General features: G+C 44.1%; 1 protein-coding gene across 1 annotated transcript in view; it reads left to right on the forward strand.

Moving 5' to 3' along the window:
- col4a4 (collagen, type IV, alpha 4) overlaps positions 1–18775 on the forward strand; it is a 68625-nt gene extending 49850 nt beyond the window's left edge. Inside the window, exons 29-47 of the mRNA XM_074640909.1 lie at positions 457–606; positions 739–900; positions 2490–2657; positions 2738–2881; positions 4002–4109; positions 4827–5005; positions 5162–5225; positions 5360–5434; positions 8880–8987; positions 9284–9391; positions 10358–10429; positions 11685–11813; positions 11933–12040; positions 12124–12279; positions 12841–13089; positions 13332–13448; positions 13546–13734; positions 13980–14263; positions 15293–18775. Of these exons, the coding sequence (XP_074497010.1) occupies positions 457–606; positions 739–900; positions 2490–2657; positions 2738–2881; positions 4002–4109; positions 4827–5005; positions 5162–5225; positions 5360–5434; positions 8880–8987; positions 9284–9391; positions 10358–10429; positions 11685–11813; positions 11933–12040; positions 12124–12279; positions 12841–13089; positions 13332–13448; positions 13546–13734; positions 13980–14263; positions 15293–15565 (2843 nt within the window). The 3' untranslated portion in view covers positions 15566–18775. The remainder of the gene's footprint in view (positions 1–456; positions 607–738; positions 901–2489; positions 2658–2737; positions 2882–4001; positions 4110–4826; positions 5006–5161; positions 5226–5359; positions 5435–8879; positions 8988–9283; positions 9392–10357; positions 10430–11684; positions 11814–11932; positions 12041–12123; positions 12280–12840; positions 13090–13331; positions 13449–13545; positions 13735–13979; positions 14264–15292) is intronic.
- The last annotated feature ends 1029 nt before the right edge of the window (positions 18776–19804 follow it).

Below are 19804 nucleotides of genomic sequence, written 5' to 3' on the forward strand. Positions count from 1 at the left end.
AGTCAGACAAATGTCTGAAAAAAGTTTTAAAAAATGTCAGACAAATGTCCAAAACGTCTGAAAAATGTCCAAAAAAGAAGTAAAAAGAAATGTCAGAAAAATAGTTTACAAAAAAAAGTTTGAAAAAAGGCAACAAATTTAAAAAAAATGTCCAAAAAAGATCTGAAAAAAGTAAAAAAAAAAATGTCAGACAAATATAATTTGTCCATTTTGACCTGTCTCTCTGAACCACTTTGAACATGAAAACGTGAGGTTGGACTCTGGTTGGTTTTCCTGACTTGTTTGAGCCGATTTGAACACAACAATCATGCTCAGACCAGAGCAACCGCACAGAGACCCTTTAGAGGAGGTGGTCTGGGTCACAAACCAGTTCTGGAGTGGTTTGTTTGGTGGGAACGTGATCTGAATGAAGAGAATCAGCTGTGTTTACAGTATGTTTCACTGTTTTTATACCAGGCTCTCCGGGGCTCCCAGGCTCTCCTGGACTCAGGGGCCCAGCAGGAGATTCTGTCGTCGGGCCCTCAGGACCCATCGGCTTCCCAGGGCGACCGGGCTCTCAGGGACCTAAAGGAGTCCCGGGCCCCCCTGGCAACAACGGACTAGAAGGTGAAGTTCTGTTCCTGAATATCATCAGTTCTTCTTTCTACATCAGAATAACAGTAAAACAAACACAACAGGATTCAGTTTGAAAGAATCTGAAGTTCCCAGAAATGGTCAAATGTAAATTTATATGTTCAGGACTCCTGGGTCTGGCTGGGGACCCCGGATCAACGGGCCAGAGAGGACAGGATGGGGCCCCAGGTATAACCGGCCCCCAGGGGCCCACTGCTGGCCTCTGTGATGCAGGGAAACCCGGTTCCAGGGGCTTCTTTGGTCCTCAGGGACCCATAGGACCCCCAGGTAAACTGTGGCTCCTCAGGATGCTCACTTTACTTTCCTGTACTTTACTTCACTTTGTTTACTTTACTTTACTTATATTTCACTTTACTTTACTTTACTTTAGTTTACTTTACTTTACTTTACTTTACTTTACTTTACTTTAGTTTACTTTACTTTACTTTACTTATATTTCACTTTACTTTAATTTTTTTTACTTTACTTTACTTTACTTTACTTTACTTTACTTTAGTTTACTTTACTTTACTTTACTTATATTTCACTTTACTTTACTTTACTGTAGTTTACTTTACTTCACTTTATTTCACTTTACTTTACTTTACTTTACTTTACTGTAGTTTACTTTACTTTACTTTACTGTAGTTTACTTTACTTCACTTTATTTCACTTTACTTTACTTTACTTTACTTTACTGTAGTTTACTTTACTTTACTGTAGTTTACTTTACTTTACTTTACTTTACTTTACTTTACTGTAGTTTACTTTACTTTACTTTATTTCACTTTACTTTACTTTACTTTACTGTAGTTTACTTTACTTCACTTTACTTTACTTTACTGTAGTTTACTTTACTTTACTTTATTTCACTTTACTTTACTTTACTTTACTTTACTGTAGTTTACTTTACTTTACTTTACTTTACTGTAGTTTACTTTACTTCACTTTATTTCACTTTACTTTACTTTACTTTACTTCACTTTGTTTACTTTACTTTACTTATATTTCACTTTACTTTACTTTACTGTAGTTTACTTTACTTTACTGTAGTTTACTTTACTTTACTTTAGTTTACTTTACTTTACTTTACTTTACTGTAGTTTACTTTACTTCACTTTATTTCACTTTACTTTACTTTACTTTACTGTAGTTTACTTTACTTTACTTTACTTTACTTTACTTTACTGTAGTTTACTTTACTTTACTTTAGTTTACTTTACTTTACTTTACTTTACTGTAGTTTACTTTACTTTACTTTACTTTACTTTACTTTACTGTAGTTTACTTTACTTTATTTCACTTTACTTTACTTTACTTTACTTTACTGTAGTTTACTTTACTTCACTTTATTTCACTTTACTTTACTTTACTTTACTGTAGTTTACTTTACTTTACTTTACTTTACTTTACTGTAGTTTACTTTACTTCACTTTATTTCACTTTACTTTACTTTACTTTACTTCACTTTGTTTACTTTACTTTACTTATATTTCACTTTACTTTACTTTACTGTAGTTTACTTTACTTTACTGTAGTTTACTTTACTTTAGTTTACTTTACTTTACTTTACTGTAGTTTACTTTACTTCACTTTATTTCACTTTACTTTACTTTACTTTACTTTACTGTAGTTTACTTTACTTCACTTCACTTTACTTTACTTTACTTTACTTTAGTTTACTTTACTTTACTTTATTTCACTTTACTTTACTTTACTATACTGTAGTTTACTTTACTTCACTTTACGTTACTTTACTTTACTTTACTGTAGTTTACTTTACTTCACTTTATTTCACTTTACTTTACTTTACTTTACTGTAGTTTACTTTACTTTACTTTACTTATATGACTCTGTGATGTCATATTTCTGTTCAGGTTTTCCGGGGGAGAAAGGTGAGATCGGTGAGGCGGGTCCTCCAGGTTTTGGCCCTCAAGGTCCTAAAGGGAAACCGGGCTCTCCAGGATTCCCGGGGTACCCAGGGCCCCAGGGTCCCTCTGGCTCCAGTGGAGATCCCGGACTGCAGGGGCCCGACGGGCAGAAAGGTGAACTCCTCCCACCAACACAGCTGTGTTTAGATGTTTCCTGATGACGGGTACACAGAAATACTAACCGTCTGTTTCAGGTCTGACGGGGCCCCGGGGCCCGGACGGAGGGCCGGGGGCCCCTGGACAGACCGGGGCCCTCGGACCCCCGGGGAGGACAGGGGAGAGAGGGTTCAACGGACGAGACGGAGGTCTAGGATGTGAGGGCCAGAAAGGGGAGAAAGGTAAACACTGAGTGATACTACTACAGCACTACTACAGCACTACTACAGTACTACTACAGCACTACTACAGTACTACTACAGCACTACTACAGTACTACTACAGCACTACTACAGTACTACTACAGCACTACTACAGTACTACTACAGCACTACTACAGCACTACTACAGCACTACTACAGCACTACTACAGCACTACTACAGTACTACTACAGTACTACTACAGTACTACTACAGCACTACTACAGCACTACTACAGTACTACTACAGCACTACTACAGCACTACTACAGTACTACCACAGTACTACCACAGCACTACTACAGCACTACTACAGCACTGCTACAGCACTGCTACAGTACTACTACAGTACTACTACTACTACAGCACTACTACAGTACTACTACAGCACTACTACAGCACTACTACAGCACTACTACAGTACTACTACAGCACTACTACAGCACTACTACAGTACTACTACAGCACTACTACAGTACTACTACAGTACTACTACAGCACTACTACAGTACTACTACAGCACTACTACAGCACTACTACAGCACTACTACAGTACTACTACAGTACTACTACAGCACTACTACAGCACTACTACAGCACTACTACAGCACTACTACAGTACTACTACAGCACTACTACAGTACTACCACAGCACTACTACAGCACTACTACAGCACTACTACTACTACAGCACTACTACAGTACTACTACAGCACTACTACAGCACTGCTACAGTACTACTACAGCACTGCTACAGTACTACTACAGTACTACTACAGCACTACTACAGTACTACTACAGTACTACTACAGCACTACTACAGCACTACTACAGTACTACTACAGCACTACTACAGCACTACTACAGTACTACTACATCACTACTACAGTACTACTACAGTACTACTACAGCACTACTACAGCACTACTACAGTACTACTACAGTACTACTACAGCACTACTACAGCACTACTACAGTACTACTACATCACTACTACAGTACTACTACAGTACTACTACAGCACTACTACAGTACTACTACAGTACTGTGATAAACTATAAAGAATGAGTGAAAGTACACCAACCATGTGTGTCTCCTGCAGGCTGTAAAGGGGCCCTGGGGCCTCAAGGAGAGACCAAAGGTGTCCCCATCAGAGGACAGACAGGAACAGAAGGACCCGCCGGCATCGACGGCTTCCCTGGACCACGAGGTCAGAGCTGTTACCATAGTGACAGGAAGTGACATAGCTAAGCTTGACTTTCCTGAATTAACATTAGAGATATCTAGAACTACATTGTAACTAGTCAGAGTTGTTGTCATGACCTTGCTCATCAAGACTTCCCATTGGATATCAGCCCAACAAAGCATCTGAACAGTGTCCGAATAAAAAATATCCCCAAAAAATGTCCGAAAAAAAATTGTTTTAAAGAAATGTCCAAAAGATATCTGAAAAAAAGTGGAAAAAAATGTCCGAAAAAAAAGTAACAAAAAAAAAAAGTCTGAAAACAAGTCAAAGTCACATAGTAAAAACTCTAATTCTAGAAACCTGTAATTACATTCTGACTTTCCGTAACTCCAGTTAGAGATATCTACAACGTCATTCTGACTAGTCATAATTTAATTTTAGATATCCATGTAGATATCTTGAATTGAGGGGATTAAAGATATCTGAAACTGAAATTACGACTAGTCAGAATTCACATTGCGGATATCCGCAGGGTGCAGGTCGTATCCACGCCGACCCTCTGCCGTTTTATACTTTCTCGTTTCGGCTCGCTGCGGTTTGTTTTGGTTGACGGATACGGAACGGATATGACGTCACGTTACTCAGACTACCACAATAAAAGCGGTAACTTCCTTGCCTTGCGATACATGTAGGTGAATAAATTTTTTTCCCGCTCCTAATTAAAGCGCTCTGTGTCTAAAGGAAATAAAGGTGAGCAAGGAGCTACCGGTAAGCCGGGGTATCCGGGCATCAACGGACCCTTAGGCTTCGTAGGACTCCCAGGACCCCCCGGGGCCTACGGCCAACCAGGACCTCCGGGACCAACTGGACGTACAGGACCACCAGGATTCATCGGCTTCCCCGGAGAGACCGGAGATCCGGTAAGAAGACTTTTATACAAACTGCTATAAAACTGCAATTAAAGTTAAAAGAGGCCCAGAAGACGAGGTTTTAAACGTTAGAACCAAAGAAACGGGACTTTTTCTTTTGCTTCTTTTGTTCAGAAAATGTTAAATATTTATTGTTTTTGGTTGCAGGGTGACCTGGGATGTCCGGGAACAGCTGGAGAACCCGGTCGTCAAGGATGTACTGGATCCAAAGGTAGCATCTAACCCCTGACCCGTAACCCTGCCCACCACCACGTACATGAAATACAAATAGATATCAAGGCTTCCTTCACTGATTCTCATTTTAACCGTGCAGGTTGGTGTGTAACGTTTCTTTTTGCTTTGCAGGTGATAAAGGAGACTCCGTTGGTTTTCCTGGTCCACCCGGAGACAAGGGGCCTCCTGGAGACTTCGGGCTATCAGGTGATGATCTGGTTCTGGTTCTTCAGCAGTGAAACAAAGATGATCAGCAGCCTGTAAAATAAAAACTCACGACTTTAGTTTTCTTTAATAGAAATAAAACCCATTTAGTTAATTTTGCGTATCAGCACCGCGTTATCAATACGTAGTCAAGCGATGGACGGGACGAGATAAAGTTGACAGACAAGATAACGGCGGAGGAATTGGTGTCAAAGCGAAAAGCACAAGCGCCAATTTTGGCAATAACTTGGATTTAAACCCAAATTAGAATGTACCCAAAATAGATCTTTTTACAGCTGACATCATGATTACGTCGCTGGAGGCTAACCAAAGGAAAGACTGGAGGCTAACACTAGCAGTGGGCTAACATTAGCTGGAGGCTAACCAAAGGAAAGACTGGAGGCTAACACTAGCAGTGGGCTAACATTAGCTGGAGGCTAACGCTAGCAGTGGGCTAACATTAGCTGGAGGCTAACCAAAGGAAAGACTGGAGGCTAACACTAGCAGTGGGCTAACATTAGCTGGAGGCTAAACAAAGGAAAGACTGGAGGCTAACACTAGCAGTGGGCTAACATTAGCTGGAGGCTAACGCTAGCAGTGGGCTAACATTAGCTGGAGGCTAACCAAAGGAAAGACTGGAGGCTAACACTAGCAGTGGGCTAACATTAGCTGGAGGCTAACGCTAGCAGTGGGCTAACATTAGCTGGAGGCTAACCAAAGGAAAGACTGGAGGCTAACACTAGCAGTGGGCTAACATTAGCTGGAGGCTAACCAAAGGAAAGACTGGAGGCTAACGCTAGCAGTGGGCTAACATTAGCTGGAGGCTAAACAAAGGAAAGACTGGAGGCTAACACTAGCAGTGGGCTAACATTAGCTGGAGGCTAACGCTAGCAGTGGGCTAACATTAGCTGGAGGCTAACACTAGCTGGAGGCTAACCAAAGGAAAGACTGGAGGCTAACGCTAGCAGTAGGCTAACATTAGCTGGAGGCTAACCAACGGAAAGACTGGAGGCTAACGCTAGCAGTAGGCTAACATTAGCTGGAGGCTAACCAAAGGAAAGACTGGAGGCTAACGCTAGCAGTAGGCTAACATTAGCTGGAGGCTAACCAAAGGAAAGACTGGAGGCTAACACTAGCAGTGGGCTAACATTAGCTGGAGGCTAAACAAAGGAAAGACTGGAGGCTAACGCTAGCAGTGGGTTAACATTAGCTGGAGGCTAACCAAAGGAAAGACTGGAGGCTAACACTAGCAGTAGGCTAACATTAGCTGGAGGCTAACCAAAGGAAAGACTGGAGGCTAACACTAGCAGTGGGCTAACATTAGCTGGAGGCTAAACAAAGGAAAGACTGGAGGCTAACGCTAGCAGTGGGCTAACATTAGCTGGAGGCTAACCAAAGGAAAGACTGGAGGCTAACGCTAGCAGTAGGCTAACATTAGCTGGAGGCTAACCAAAGGAAAGACTGGAGGCTAACACTAGCAGTAGGCTAACATTAGCTGGAGGCTAACCAAAGGAAAGACTGGAGGCTAACGCTAGCAGTAGGCTAACATTAGCTGGAGGCTAACCAAAGGAAAGACTGGAGGCTAACTCTAGCAGCGGACTAACATTAGCTGGAGGCTAAACAAAGGAAAGACTGGAGGCTAACACTAGCAGTGGGCTAACATTAGCTGGAGGCTAACCAAAGGAAAGACTGGAGGCTAACACTAGCAGTGGGCTAACATTAGCTGGAGGCTAACCAAAGGAAAGACTGGAGGCTAACGCTAGCAGTGGGCTAACATTAGCTGGAGGCTAAACAAAGGAAAGACTGGAGGCTAACACTAGCAGTGGGCTAACATTAGCTGGAGGCTAACGCTAGCAGTGGGCTAACATTAGCTGGAGGCTAACACTAGCTGGAGGCTAACCAAAGGAAAGACTGGAGGCTAACGCTAGCAGTAGGCTAACATTAGCTGGAGGCTAACCAACGGAAAGACTGGAGGCTAACGCTAGCAGTGGGCTAACATTAGCTGGAGGCTAACGCTAGCAGTGGGCTAACATTAGCTGGAGGCTAACCAAAGGAAAGACTGGAGGCTAACACTAGCAGTGGGCTAACATTAGCTGGAGGCTAAACAAAGGAAAGACTGGAGGCTAACACTAGCAGTGGGCTAACATTAGCTGGAGGCTAACGCTAGCAGTGGGCTAACATTACCTGGAGGCTAACCAAAGGAAAGACTGGAGGCTAACGCTAGCAGTGGGCTAACATTAGCTGGAGGCTAACCAAAGGAAAGACTGGAGGCTAACGCTAGCAGTGGGTTAACATTAGCTGGAGGCTAACCAAAGGAAAGACTGGAGGCTAACACTAGCAGTGGGCTAACATTAGCTGGAGGCTAACGCTAGCAGTGGGCTAACATTAGCTGGAGGCTAACACTAGCAGTGGGCTAAAGCTCCACATCTAAATGTCCTCTGTGTTGTTGTCTGAATCCAGATCTCAGACATTAGAGATGAGTAACTGTGATTGGAGCTCTAGAGCTACAATATCAGAGAAGCGTTTCAGAGACGGAGAGGAAATGATGCTAATATTTAGAGTCCTGCTAACAGCAGCTAACGTGAGCCGTTAGCTGCTGTTAGCAGAAGGCTAAACTATTAGCAACCCTTTCTCTTTACTGAAGGATAGTTAACTAGAGACATCCAGAGATTTATACGCCCTCAGTTTATCTTTACAGCGCTGCCGTTGGCCACCGGCACGCTGGTCGGACGGCCCGTTGGCCACCGGCCCGCTGGTCGGACGGCCCGTTGGCCACCGGCCCGCTGGTCGGACGGACGGCTACTTAGCTAGCTTAGTTTGCTAATTCCACCATGCTACAGGAAATGAGTCCAACAGAGGACAGCGCCGGGTCACGGTCCCTCTGCCTCGCTCCTCGCCGCTAGGAGAGCTTGTCAGTCTCCCTAACAAGCTAGCAAGCTAACGAGCCTGCAAGCGCCAACAAAGCACGTGACCACACCTCATTTTAAGACCAACGCGCTCCATGGGCGCAAAGATGGCCGCAAGTATATTTGCTACCTCCACAACGTGGGGCGCTTGGCGTGAAAATGACAACTGCGTCGGTCTGAAACTAGCAATGAGAGTTGTGCTGCGCTGTGTTGAATAAACACTTTCTTCAAGGACGGTCGCACGGACACGAGCTGACGGGGAATCGTGGCGAGGAAACGTTTGGATCTGCGGGTTTCTCCTCGCGGCAAACCAACATTCTCAAAGTTCTCCATTTTCTCCGCCCATCCGCGTCAGCGTAGTTTGAAAAATTTGGATGTGCACGTACGGGCGAAAACCTGCCGCACGGATCCCCCGCGTAAGGCCGCGTCTGATGGTGTGACGTCACTCTGGCCGTTGCGACCCTTGTGGATGCGGGAAAGCAAATATAACGCTCAAACTGTCTGATGAGTTTCTGGATGAATCTGCTGTTTCTCTCTCTCAGGACCTCCTGGACCCCGAGGAGATCCTGGAGGACCCGGTTTCATCGGGAGTCCAGGACAGAGAGGATGCAAGGGGGATCCAGGCCCTCGGGGGGAACTGGGCCCACAAGGTACAGAAGCTCACCTCCTTCTTTCTGTAACGTGTGCCGCCATCCAAAACCATTAGAGACCAGCAGCTGTGTAGTCGGGCTGGATAGCCACGCCCCCAGGATATTACTGGAGACTCTATTACTCTATAGACTCTATAGCCATTATCAGTAGGCGGGACTTCCTTCCTTGTTTTCTCAAAGTGACGCCCCCCCCATTAAGAGTTCAGTCTGATTGAACTTTGACCCGTGATGTCCTGAAACACATCGAAGGTGGAGCTGGCTGCTGACCCTAACCCCGTCTGTCTGATTTATTCCAGGTGTGGTCGGTCCCTCAGGTCCCAGAGGTCGCTCGGGTCTTCCGGGTCTTCCCGGTACAGCGGGTGCTGATGGTCCTGCAGGACCGCAGGGCTGCTCCGGACTCCAAGGTCAGAACTCAAACCCAGAGCTGTTAGATTATTGACTCAGTAAGAAACTAAGATAGTCCGGTAAAGAGAAAAGGTTTAACTCTCATTTCTTTCCTTGAGTGGAGGAGGGGGGAGGTTATTATTATTTAAATACAAACACCATCTCCAGGTGGGTTAAACATGTGATGTGTATCTGGATACCTTATCTGGATATGGTTCACATTCTGATCAGATCTCAGCCAGATGTAAAGGTCCAGACACACCAACCAGACATCAACTAACTAGCGGCGACAAAGGCCGACTTTTGTGTCGCCTCACGTCGCCTTTGTCTTGGCCAACAAGTTGCACACGAACACACCGTAGAGATGACAACCGACGGCCGACTACCACGTACGTTCTACGCCTGCGTGAGAGGAAATGACTCTCCACACCAGCAGGTGGCGGTAGTCTGTATTCATCATTCATAAAGGGAAACGGGAAGAGCGAGGACGGCGGATATACAAGCCGTTGTTATGATATGAAACAAAGCGGCGTCTGCCGACCATTTTCACACCACTCTCACTCATCGCTTAGCTTCATTCCAGACGGTCATGTCGCTGTGAAAATACCCGTGTGTTGGAATGACTCGCTTTCCTCCCTTCCGTTTCTCTTCTCGTGCACTGATTGGTTTAAGCTGAACAGCCAATCAGAGTGATTTCTCTCACCGACGAGCTCCGCCGCCGATTCAACATGCTGAATCGGCCGAAAGAACTCCATCAGACTAGAACCGACCGATAAAACTAGACCGACGCTCACGGACGACCCCGAAGCTGTCCCACGGCTGACCGAACAGTTTGGTCACCTGACTCCGCCCTCTTCCTTCTATCTGAAGCTGTTTACTTGTACTTGTTTGTTATACCTACCTGACAGATTTCAGTGCACAGGTGTGAGAGTTGGTCTAAATAAGTTTACATTCTGCTTTTTCATGAATGATTTTGTTTGCGTCAGGTCCTCCTGGACCGCTCGGACTTCATGGACTGGACGGACTGAAAGGAGTGAAGGGGGACATGGGGACCAGAGGTACGAGTCTCTCACACACACTAAACACACTAAAGTCAGTAAAGGGAGATGAAATAAACCTGTGCTGTTGTAACATCTTCTCCTTCATAATTCAGTCTGTTGAAACCAACAAACATTTGTGAAGAGATGATCCGTCTCTCGACATATACAACTACCTGGAATAAGTCCCAGATTGGGGATGGCCAAAAAACAAGATGGCGACGGCCACAATGCCGAACTCAAAGGGACTGTTTGTAACTTCTAACTCGTATAAATCATTGCTGGTCGGTGTCTCATGGTCTCTCGTGTGTCTCCGCTGTTCAGACTCAGACTCCAACACAAACTCCAGTGAAGCACCAAAACCTCTTGGTTGTATCTAGTGAAGCTGTTAAACAGTGTTGGCCGCGGTCGGAGGACGCGGAGGAGACCGTAGCTTTGGTCTCCAGGACCGGAGTCTCTGCTCCTCTGCCTGCCTTCACTCACACACCGCGCTCCTTCTCTCTCTCTCTCTCTCCACCTCTCACGTGCATGCTGCTCACTCCACACTGCAGAAGAGTTAGTTTAGCTCTGAGAATATCTAGTGAATGTTCAGTGGACGTTTGTGCAGAAATAACTGCTGCAGCTCCTCCAGACCAACAGAGGTTTCCCGTGTCTGGTGAAGTGACGGGGCTCCGCAGAGAGAAACGTTATTGTCTCCTTTGACCTTCGTCTGGTCAGCTAACATTACTGCCAAGCAGCTGAAATATAGAGTGATATTGTGCTTTTAGCTGACGTGTGTCTCCTCACTGTGTTGAGAGATGCTCCTTCATGTCTATGTAGAGCGAGCACAAGCGCCAGCAACAGCACGCTGACTTTTGTCGACTTAGCGGCCACAAGTGTCGCTGTTAACAAGACATTTCTGATTCTTACAAACAGTCCCTTTAAGGCTTCAAAACGGCAGTTAACAAACCAATGGGTGATGTCCTCTTCTTATATACAGTCTATGGCAAAATCTTGCAAAAGGGGGGCCACTTAAAATCCCAAATAACTCAGGGAAGACCGCTGCATTATGTGAACGGGGAAGTTGTGACAACAGATAAAAACCTTCATAACTCCGCCTGTTAAAGAGTCTGCTGATGGTGTCGGTACAAAGTTCTGTTGGGACCGTTGTCAAGTTCAGCTGGAAAGATATTTGGACCAAACTTTAGTGCGGTACTGAAGTGGTTATTCCATATTTAGTTTTTATATAAAGTTTAGTCATCAGCATCACAATGATAACGTCCATCTTTCTGCTTAGGACTGGGTGTGCCCGGTGCTACGGGTTCTAAAGGTCTTCCAGGGGATAAAGGTCCTCCAGGTCCTCCAGGACCATATGGTTCATCCCAGCCTGGCCCACCAGGACCCACAGGCCCCCCCGGACCCGAAGGTCTGTAGCAGTGTGATTCCCCATCAGTGTCAGGATGTGGCAGACCTGCTTGGTGATCCATCTAAAGATCAGAACTTTAGTTTGACTGTCTGCCAGTAATGGGTCTCTGTGTGTTGTAGGACCACCAGGGGGTTTGGGACCTCCCGGTAAATCTGGACCTGACTGTAAAGATCCAATCCCAGGACCTCGTGGAGATCCTGGTTGTACTGGAACAGATGGAGAGCCAGGTCAGACTTCAACGTTCAGGTTTGATAAACTTTAACAGATAAATCACACTGGATGACCTCTGACCTTTGTTTGGTTGTTTCAGGGTGTGCTGGTGACATGGGGGATCCAGGTCAGAACCCTCCGGTGCCTGGAGATGATGGGGACAATGGGGACACAGGGTGCCAGGGGCCAGGGGGCCCACAGGGATCTCCGGGGCCCGATGGACTGCCAGGCATCCCTGGAAATCCAGGAGAGAAAGGTCAGACTCTCCTTTCGTTCCTTAGCAGTTAACGGACTCCTGAAATGAAACTAACCGTGGTTTTAACTGACTATGAACACAATCCGGTGCAGGACTTAAACCCAGCGGATCTTTGTTCCTTTTGTGGACATGTGAGTAAGACACAAAATGGACTCCAAGGTGTCCACCTGGAGACAAAAAAATAAACACGTAGTAAACACTCGGCTGATACAGCAGACTGCAACGTAATACTACAGGTCAGTAGTAATATCCTACAGATTCCTGAATTCGGGTACATTTTGACATCAAAATAAAAGGTTATTGTACCGTCGGTTCCCGGGGACCTCCATGCCGCCGACACCGCTGCCTCCGCCAGGCAACAGCGAGGTACAGATCACCTCCAAATGTGGTCTGAGCGATCGGATCTCAATGCTACTTGAGTGCATTCACACCTGTACTTAGAGCTGTCCACTTGTGATCGGATCACTCAGGACTACCAGGTCTGAACAAGGCCTTGGTTACATCTGTGTGTGTGTGTGTGTGTGTGTGTGTGTGTGTGTGTGTGTGTGTGTGTGTGATCAGGTATGAGGGGGTCTTCAGGACTGATGGGACTACCTGGTAGTCGGGGTGCTAATGGTTGTACCGGTTCCAGTGGGTCTCCGGGACCAAAGGGATTGGCCGGATCAGTGGGTCCAAAGGGGGAGAAGGGACGAGTCTCCCCCTGCCCCACTTATCCTCCCACAACACTGGGCCCCCCAGGACCCCCCGGCCTCCCCGGTCAGGCTGGAGATGTCGGCGTCCAGGGAGAAATCGGCCGGAGGGGACCCAAAGGTGAGAAACCAGTTGGTGGACCGGGTCATGATGAATCATCATTGTGTCCCATTCAGACAGTTTTTAGACACCTTTCTGCTCAGAAGAACCGATTTCACCACAGATGACCCAATAAAGTACGATCCAGAACCAGTTCATAGTTTAAATGAGGAACATCTAGAATATCTTCTGATGTGAAACTACTACCATTAGTTTTAGTCTCAGGGCAGCTGATCATTAAGGTGATTGATGATGTGTTTCAGGTAAGAAGGGGGACATCGGTTCTGAAGGTCTGACCGGCCCTGAGGGTCCCCCAGGTCCAGATGGAGACGGAGGAGAGCCAGGCCTGCTGGGGGAGAGTGGAGTAGTGGGAGCCATAGGTGAGACCTGCACCTGTCTGTCTGGGGTTCAGTTTGGGTTAGAGTGTCGTGTGGATTTGTTTTGTTGATGTAACTTCCTGTGGTCTTTGTGTCTCAGGTGATCCTGGTCCAATCGGTGACCGCGGTACTCCCGGACCAACCAAAAACTGGAACTCGGGCTTCCTGTTGGTGTTGCACAGCCAATCAAAGATGGTTCCTTCCTGTCCAGTAAACATGAGGGTCTTGTGGGTCGGATACAGTCTGCTGTACCTGGAGGGCCAGGAGAAGGCTCACACTCAGGACCTGGGTATATATACAGTGTATACATATATATATATATATATATATATATAAATATATATACATAAACACACGCATACAAAGGTTTCCATGCTGTTAAATTAACTCTATCTGTACAAGTAGACCTTTTGGACAAGTTGTACCAATAGAACCGCTCCATTCTTGGTACCGCCTCAGTCGAGGTTCCAAACCAGCTGAGCCGCTAAATGTAATGTATATTTTAATGAATATTTGTACTACTAATATTTGCAGGTCAGGCGGGGTCGTGTATGCGGGTCTTCTCCACCATGCCGTTCTCCTCCTGTAACATGGGAACCTGCTCTTACGCCAGCCGTAACGATAAATCCTATTGGCTGTCGACGACGGCGGCCGTCCCCAGCGTACCGGTGGGCGGAGCCTCCATCGAAGATCACATCAGCCGCTGTGTGGTGTGTGAAGCCCCCTCCTCACCCGTCGCCCTGCACAGCCAGACCTCCAACCAGCCGGACTGCCCCCCCAGCTGGAGGAGCCTGTGGACCGGATACTCCTTCCTCATGGTGGGTACGCAGTGGCCCAGGTACTACTACTACAGTACTACTATAGTACTACTACTGCTGATGGTGCTGCCGATAATACTACTGCTAATACTGTTACTGCAGTCCTAAAAGTACTACTACTACAGTACTACTACTGAGTGCCAGAGAGTGTGCGCCCCCCATTTCAATTCAATTCAATTCAATTCAATTCAATTCAATTTATTTTTGTATAGCGTCAAATCACAACAGAAGTTCTCTCAAGACGCTTTATATATAGAGCAGGTCTATGACCGTACACCAGAGTTTAGAGACCCAACAGGATCCACCAAGCGCACTGTGGCCAGGAACAACTCCCCGATTACTGGGAAGAAACCTGGAGCAGAACCGGGCGCAGGGCGGGCGGCCATCTGCCGAGACCGGCTGGGGGGATAGAGAGAGAGAGAGAGAGAGAGAGAGAGAGAGAGAGAGAGAGAGAGAGAGAGAGAGAGAGAGAGAGAGAGAGAGAGAGAGAGAGAGAGAGAGGCAGCCACAATAGTAGCCTAGCAGCTGTAATAACTAATACAAGTAGGACTGATAACACCAAACCAATAGTGGTGGATGGAAAGAGTGATAATACAACTATAGGAATTGATGTCATTGGGTCGTCCTCAGACGGGCTTTCAAGTGGAGCTTCCAGCTATGTTGCATTTGTTACGCCCCACCCTTGGGCAGCCCTATTGGGGCGAACAACACTCTAACACTGACCCAAACCAGCCACAAAAGACACCTTTAAAACTCTCAAGTCCAAAGGATTTATTAACAAAGACATATTAAAAAAAAGACAATATAAAGTCCTAAACTGAGAGGCAGCAGAAGCAGCAGTCCACACACCAGAAGCCTCTCTCTTCTGCTGCTGGCACAGGAGCTTTTAAGCACTTCCCTCCCAACCTCGTTGAGCAAATGCAGCACACCTGGGCAGACATACTGGAGAGGGAAAAGGGACAACAGCACAGGAAACACATACAGCCGTAACAATGATGATGTAATTTCCTGCGTGCGTGTGTGTTACAGCATACGGGCGCCGGCGACGAGGGCGGCGGCCAGTCACTGACATCATCAGGTAGCTGTCTGACGGACTTCAGGGCCCAGCCCTTCGTGGAGTGTCAGGGGCCTCGAGGAACCTGCCACTACTTCGCCAACATCTACAGCTTCTGGCTGACCAGAGTGGAGACGACCTCCTCCAGCTCCTCCTCCAGCTCCTCCAACAGCTCCTCCACCACGCTGACGGAGGGCTGGCAGCAGAGGGAGAGCATCGGGAGGTGCAACGTCTGCATGAGGGAGTGAGGAGGAGGAGCGCCACCACCTCCTCCTCCTCCTCTTCCTCCTGCAGAGTCTGAGAGGACGTTTGTCTCTGTGAGGAGAGACTGTCATGTTAAAGATAACGTTTCCAATCAATCAATTAATCAATCAATCAATCATCAGGAGTGACTCAGAGCAGACAGACTGGTCAGGGCAGCGCAGGCCCTCTTGATACTGAAAGAATTATTATTATTATTAAAATGAATCGCCTTAAGGTGCTCAGAAAGTTGTTGAACCAACTGTAAAATGTGTTATTTTAAGGGTCTCGGGCTTCGGTGCCCCCCCCCCCCTACAAAGTCGGAAAAATTGAGCCCCTCGTTCAGGTTTCACCAACATGTATGAAATTTGGCAGACAGATGTAACATGTGGAGACACACAAAAAAGCCTCTTGGAGGTATGCCCGAAACTCAACAGGAAGTCAGCCATTTTGAATTCAATGTTCCATTTTCGGCCATTTTTAGCGGGTTTTTTTTACAGGCCGCGTACTTCAAAAAACTCCGACTCAGATCGACTTCAAACATGGTTTAGGACCATCTAAATACCGCAGACAAACGTCTGTAGATTTCACCAAAAGTTAGCACTAGATAATGCCTCATTTACACATATAATATGTAATTTCTATTTTATTGTCATATTCTACTGAAATGACCTGTGTTGAACAATAAAATATTATAAATATAATACGCGTTTTCAGTCTAAAATGGCGGCAAACACTGGAGCTTCGTCTCTTTATGTTTATCACTGTTGTCAGGTGAAAACCTTGTATCTCCTGAATGCCAGCCTTTCATTAGCTCAGTAAACAATATCTGGAAGACTTTTATTTTGAAAATAAATACATTAAGCTCACATGTCACCTGTCAGCTGATGTAGCAGCTGATTGGTTGGTGGCGTTGACGTGACGTTCTCTCCTCATCAGAGAGAACAACAAGAGAACATAAACACATATACATAGACGCTGCATTGGACGCTTCAGCCCGTTGCGGCGATACGTCAACGTGAGCGCCATATTGGACCAGGCAAGGCCGGCCTGTAACCCTCTACTAGTGAACGGGGAATAAAAAGCACTATGACGTCTACATTTATCAACCAACTTCAACCAGTCGTTATTATATTAAAGGCTTTATGATCTATGAGGAGTAGAAACATAAAGGTTAGTCTCCAGTTACTGAGAATCTGGATAGTTAACTTATATTGATTAGTTAACAATAAGGAACGTTAGATATCTTTAACTTATATTGATTAGTTAACAATAAGGAACGTTAGATATCTTTAACTTATATTGATTAGTTAACAATAAGGAACGTTAGCTAGCTCTTATCTGATGTTACAAACGTTTTGTAAAGACGTAACGTTAACTTGAACAGTTGATATTGTGTAAAATGCTTAAAGGAAAATGTGACATGATAGTACTAGTTGTTAATAACAACCTAATAATTGATTGAATCCACCGTATCGAAGGACAGACCGCTGATCCAGGATCCGGACGCCGTGACGTTAACGTATTTAACAGTTTTTCACCAAAATCTTTGGGAAAAGAATAAAAAACGTGAACTTAACGTTACTCCTCGTAGATCATAAAGCCTTTAATAGAATAACGACTGGTTGAAGTGGGTTTATAAATGTAGACGTCATAGTGCTTTTTATCCCCCGTTCACTAGTAGAGGGTTACAGGCCCGTCTCGCCTGGTCCAATATGGCGCCGGCGTTGGCGTATGATCCAGGAGTCAATGTGGCGTCTACGTATATATACGTCTATGTAAGCGAACACCTGAGTGAACTTTAGCCCCGCCTCCAGCCTGCACTGAAAATGCATTCTGATTGGTCCGCTGAGAGGCAGTGACTGCGCGTCATTGGTCAGTCAGTATTCCTGTTGATAAGTAGGGAGCGGACCACGTGACAATCTGTGAATATATTTGACATTAAACCTTGAAACGTGTTTTTGTGTTCCAGTTTTCTCTCAGACCAGACGTGTTCGGAGTTTCTCCCTCTGCTTCTTTATTCATGTTCTTCGCTTTCAGTGTAAAAAACAACGAGAGAGCAGCGAGTTGGGACGAACTAAAGGGGATGAGCTGCAGCACAGAACCAGGACCAGGACCAGGACCAGGACCAAGACCAGGAGCTGTGTTATAAATAGAGCTCACTTGAATATTTATCTGTCTGATAGTTTCATAAAAGAACTAAATTAAAGGTTTTTGTAGTCGCGCTCACAACACAGCTGACTTCCTGTTACTCTCTCTTTAATTTAGGACAAATATTTTGTGAAATCTTCAGCAGACATTTTGTGTTTTTTTGTCTGGTTTCAGTTCCATTTTTATTTCTGGTCCTGGTCCTGGTCCTGGTCCTGGTCCTGGTCCTGGTTCTGTATTATCTCTCTGTGATTTGTAAATATGTTTGAACTCGACCGTTTTATATTTTTACTGTAAATGTCATCAGAGTATTTATTTAGTCTGAAATTAATGTCGGTGCTATTTGATGTTTCATTTGTTCTTTTTATTTTCTTTGTTTTATTTTGGTAAATGATGACACAGTGAAACCCCGCCCCTTTTCCTCACTCCTACAAAATAAAATGCACAAACACAAATGCGTTTAAGACAAAGAACTTATTAACAGTTTACTGTCTGCGAAGACCTCATTATTTCAAGATAAAAAACAATTTCACTACAACTCCCATGATGCTTTGAGAGGAGGCCTGTGTGTCTCATACTGAAGACCAAACACTGGTTATAGTTTTGTTAAAATGTGGACTTCGGCTCGGCAGTAAATCCTCGTTAATCTGAGACACCAGGATGAGAAAGGACGGAAAAAAAGACGACGAATCAAATGAGAACATCGGAAGCGCGTTCAGCTCCGATGAAACGAAGCAGAACGTCTATTTAGACGGAAACGGTGGTGCGTTGAACGCCCTGTTGTGTTACGCAACCGCACTGCCTTCAATACAGCGGGGTTTATAGACACGTCGCTGCTGATTGGTTGACAACTCTGACATTCCCACCAAACGAGAGACGTACGTCAAAGCGTTGAATTATTACCTGAGGGGGGGGGGGGAAGTGTCGCTGAGTCATCGTTGTGTTTTTACTGTATTTAAATCTGTCTGTGATATTTTAATCTCTGTAGAAGGAAACTTCTCACTAACACTTGTGAAACATTTTACTCTCTGTGGACGGACGACTCTTCAATAAATCGCATCAAAGTTTCACTCTGAGTTTTTATTTTACTCCAGATGTTTACAGATTGTTAAGAATCAGTTTGTTATAAATAAAATATCAGAGAAAAAAATATCAAAATAATCTGTAAAAAATCTGTAAAATATCTAAAAAAGAATCTGTTTAATAGCTGGAAAAAATATCTAAAAAACATTGGGAAAGAAAATAAATCCGAAAATTACTAATAAAATATCCAAAAAGAAAAGATTGAAAATATTTGAAAAATATTTTAAAAGAAATCAGTAAAATATCTGTGAAATATCCAGAAAAATATCAGTAAAATATCCAAAAATTACTAATAAAATATCCCAAAAAACAAAAAGATTGAAAATATTTGTAAAATAACCCCAAATTAATCATAAAATATTCCAAAAAATAAAAAGCTGGAAAAATAGTAGTAAAATATCCAGAAGAAATCAGTAAAATATCTGACAAGTCTTTGATATATCCGGTGAAAAATAATCCGGAAAACATTGGTAAAATATAAAAAGAAATATCAGTAAAATATCCGAAAATGACTAATAAAATAACTGAAAAAAAAAAAAATATTTGAAAAATATTATTACATATCTGAAAAGAAATCAGTGAAATAACTGGAAAAACAATATCGAAAAAACATTGGAAAAATATCCGAAAAATATTGAAAAAAAATCCCCCAAAAATATTAGTAAAATATCCGAAAATTACAATAAAATATCCAAAAAACAAAAAGACAGAAAATATTAGAAAAATATTAGCAAAAATATACCGAAAGTGTGAGTATCTGTAAAATATGAAAAAATATTATTACAAGTTCTTAAAAATGCTAAGAAAATATCAGATAGAAATTACTAATACATCTAGAAAGATATTATTCAAATATCCCCCAAACAATCGTGATATCCAGTGTTTATAATTATGTGTTTATAATGCAACAGAATAGTTACTGTAACTAAATCTATTTAAAACATATTTACACACTCATGATTATACACTCATTAACATATGCATACATATAGTTAGTAATAATAAATTAAAACTAA

This window comes from Sebastes fasciatus, chromosome 7 (genome assembly GCF_043250625.1).
Source record: "Sebastes fasciatus isolate fSebFas1 chromosome 7, fSebFas1.pri, whole genome shotgun sequence".
Taxonomy (NCBI): Eukaryota; Metazoa; Chordata; class Actinopteri; order Perciformes; family Sebastidae; genus Sebastes; species Sebastes fasciatus.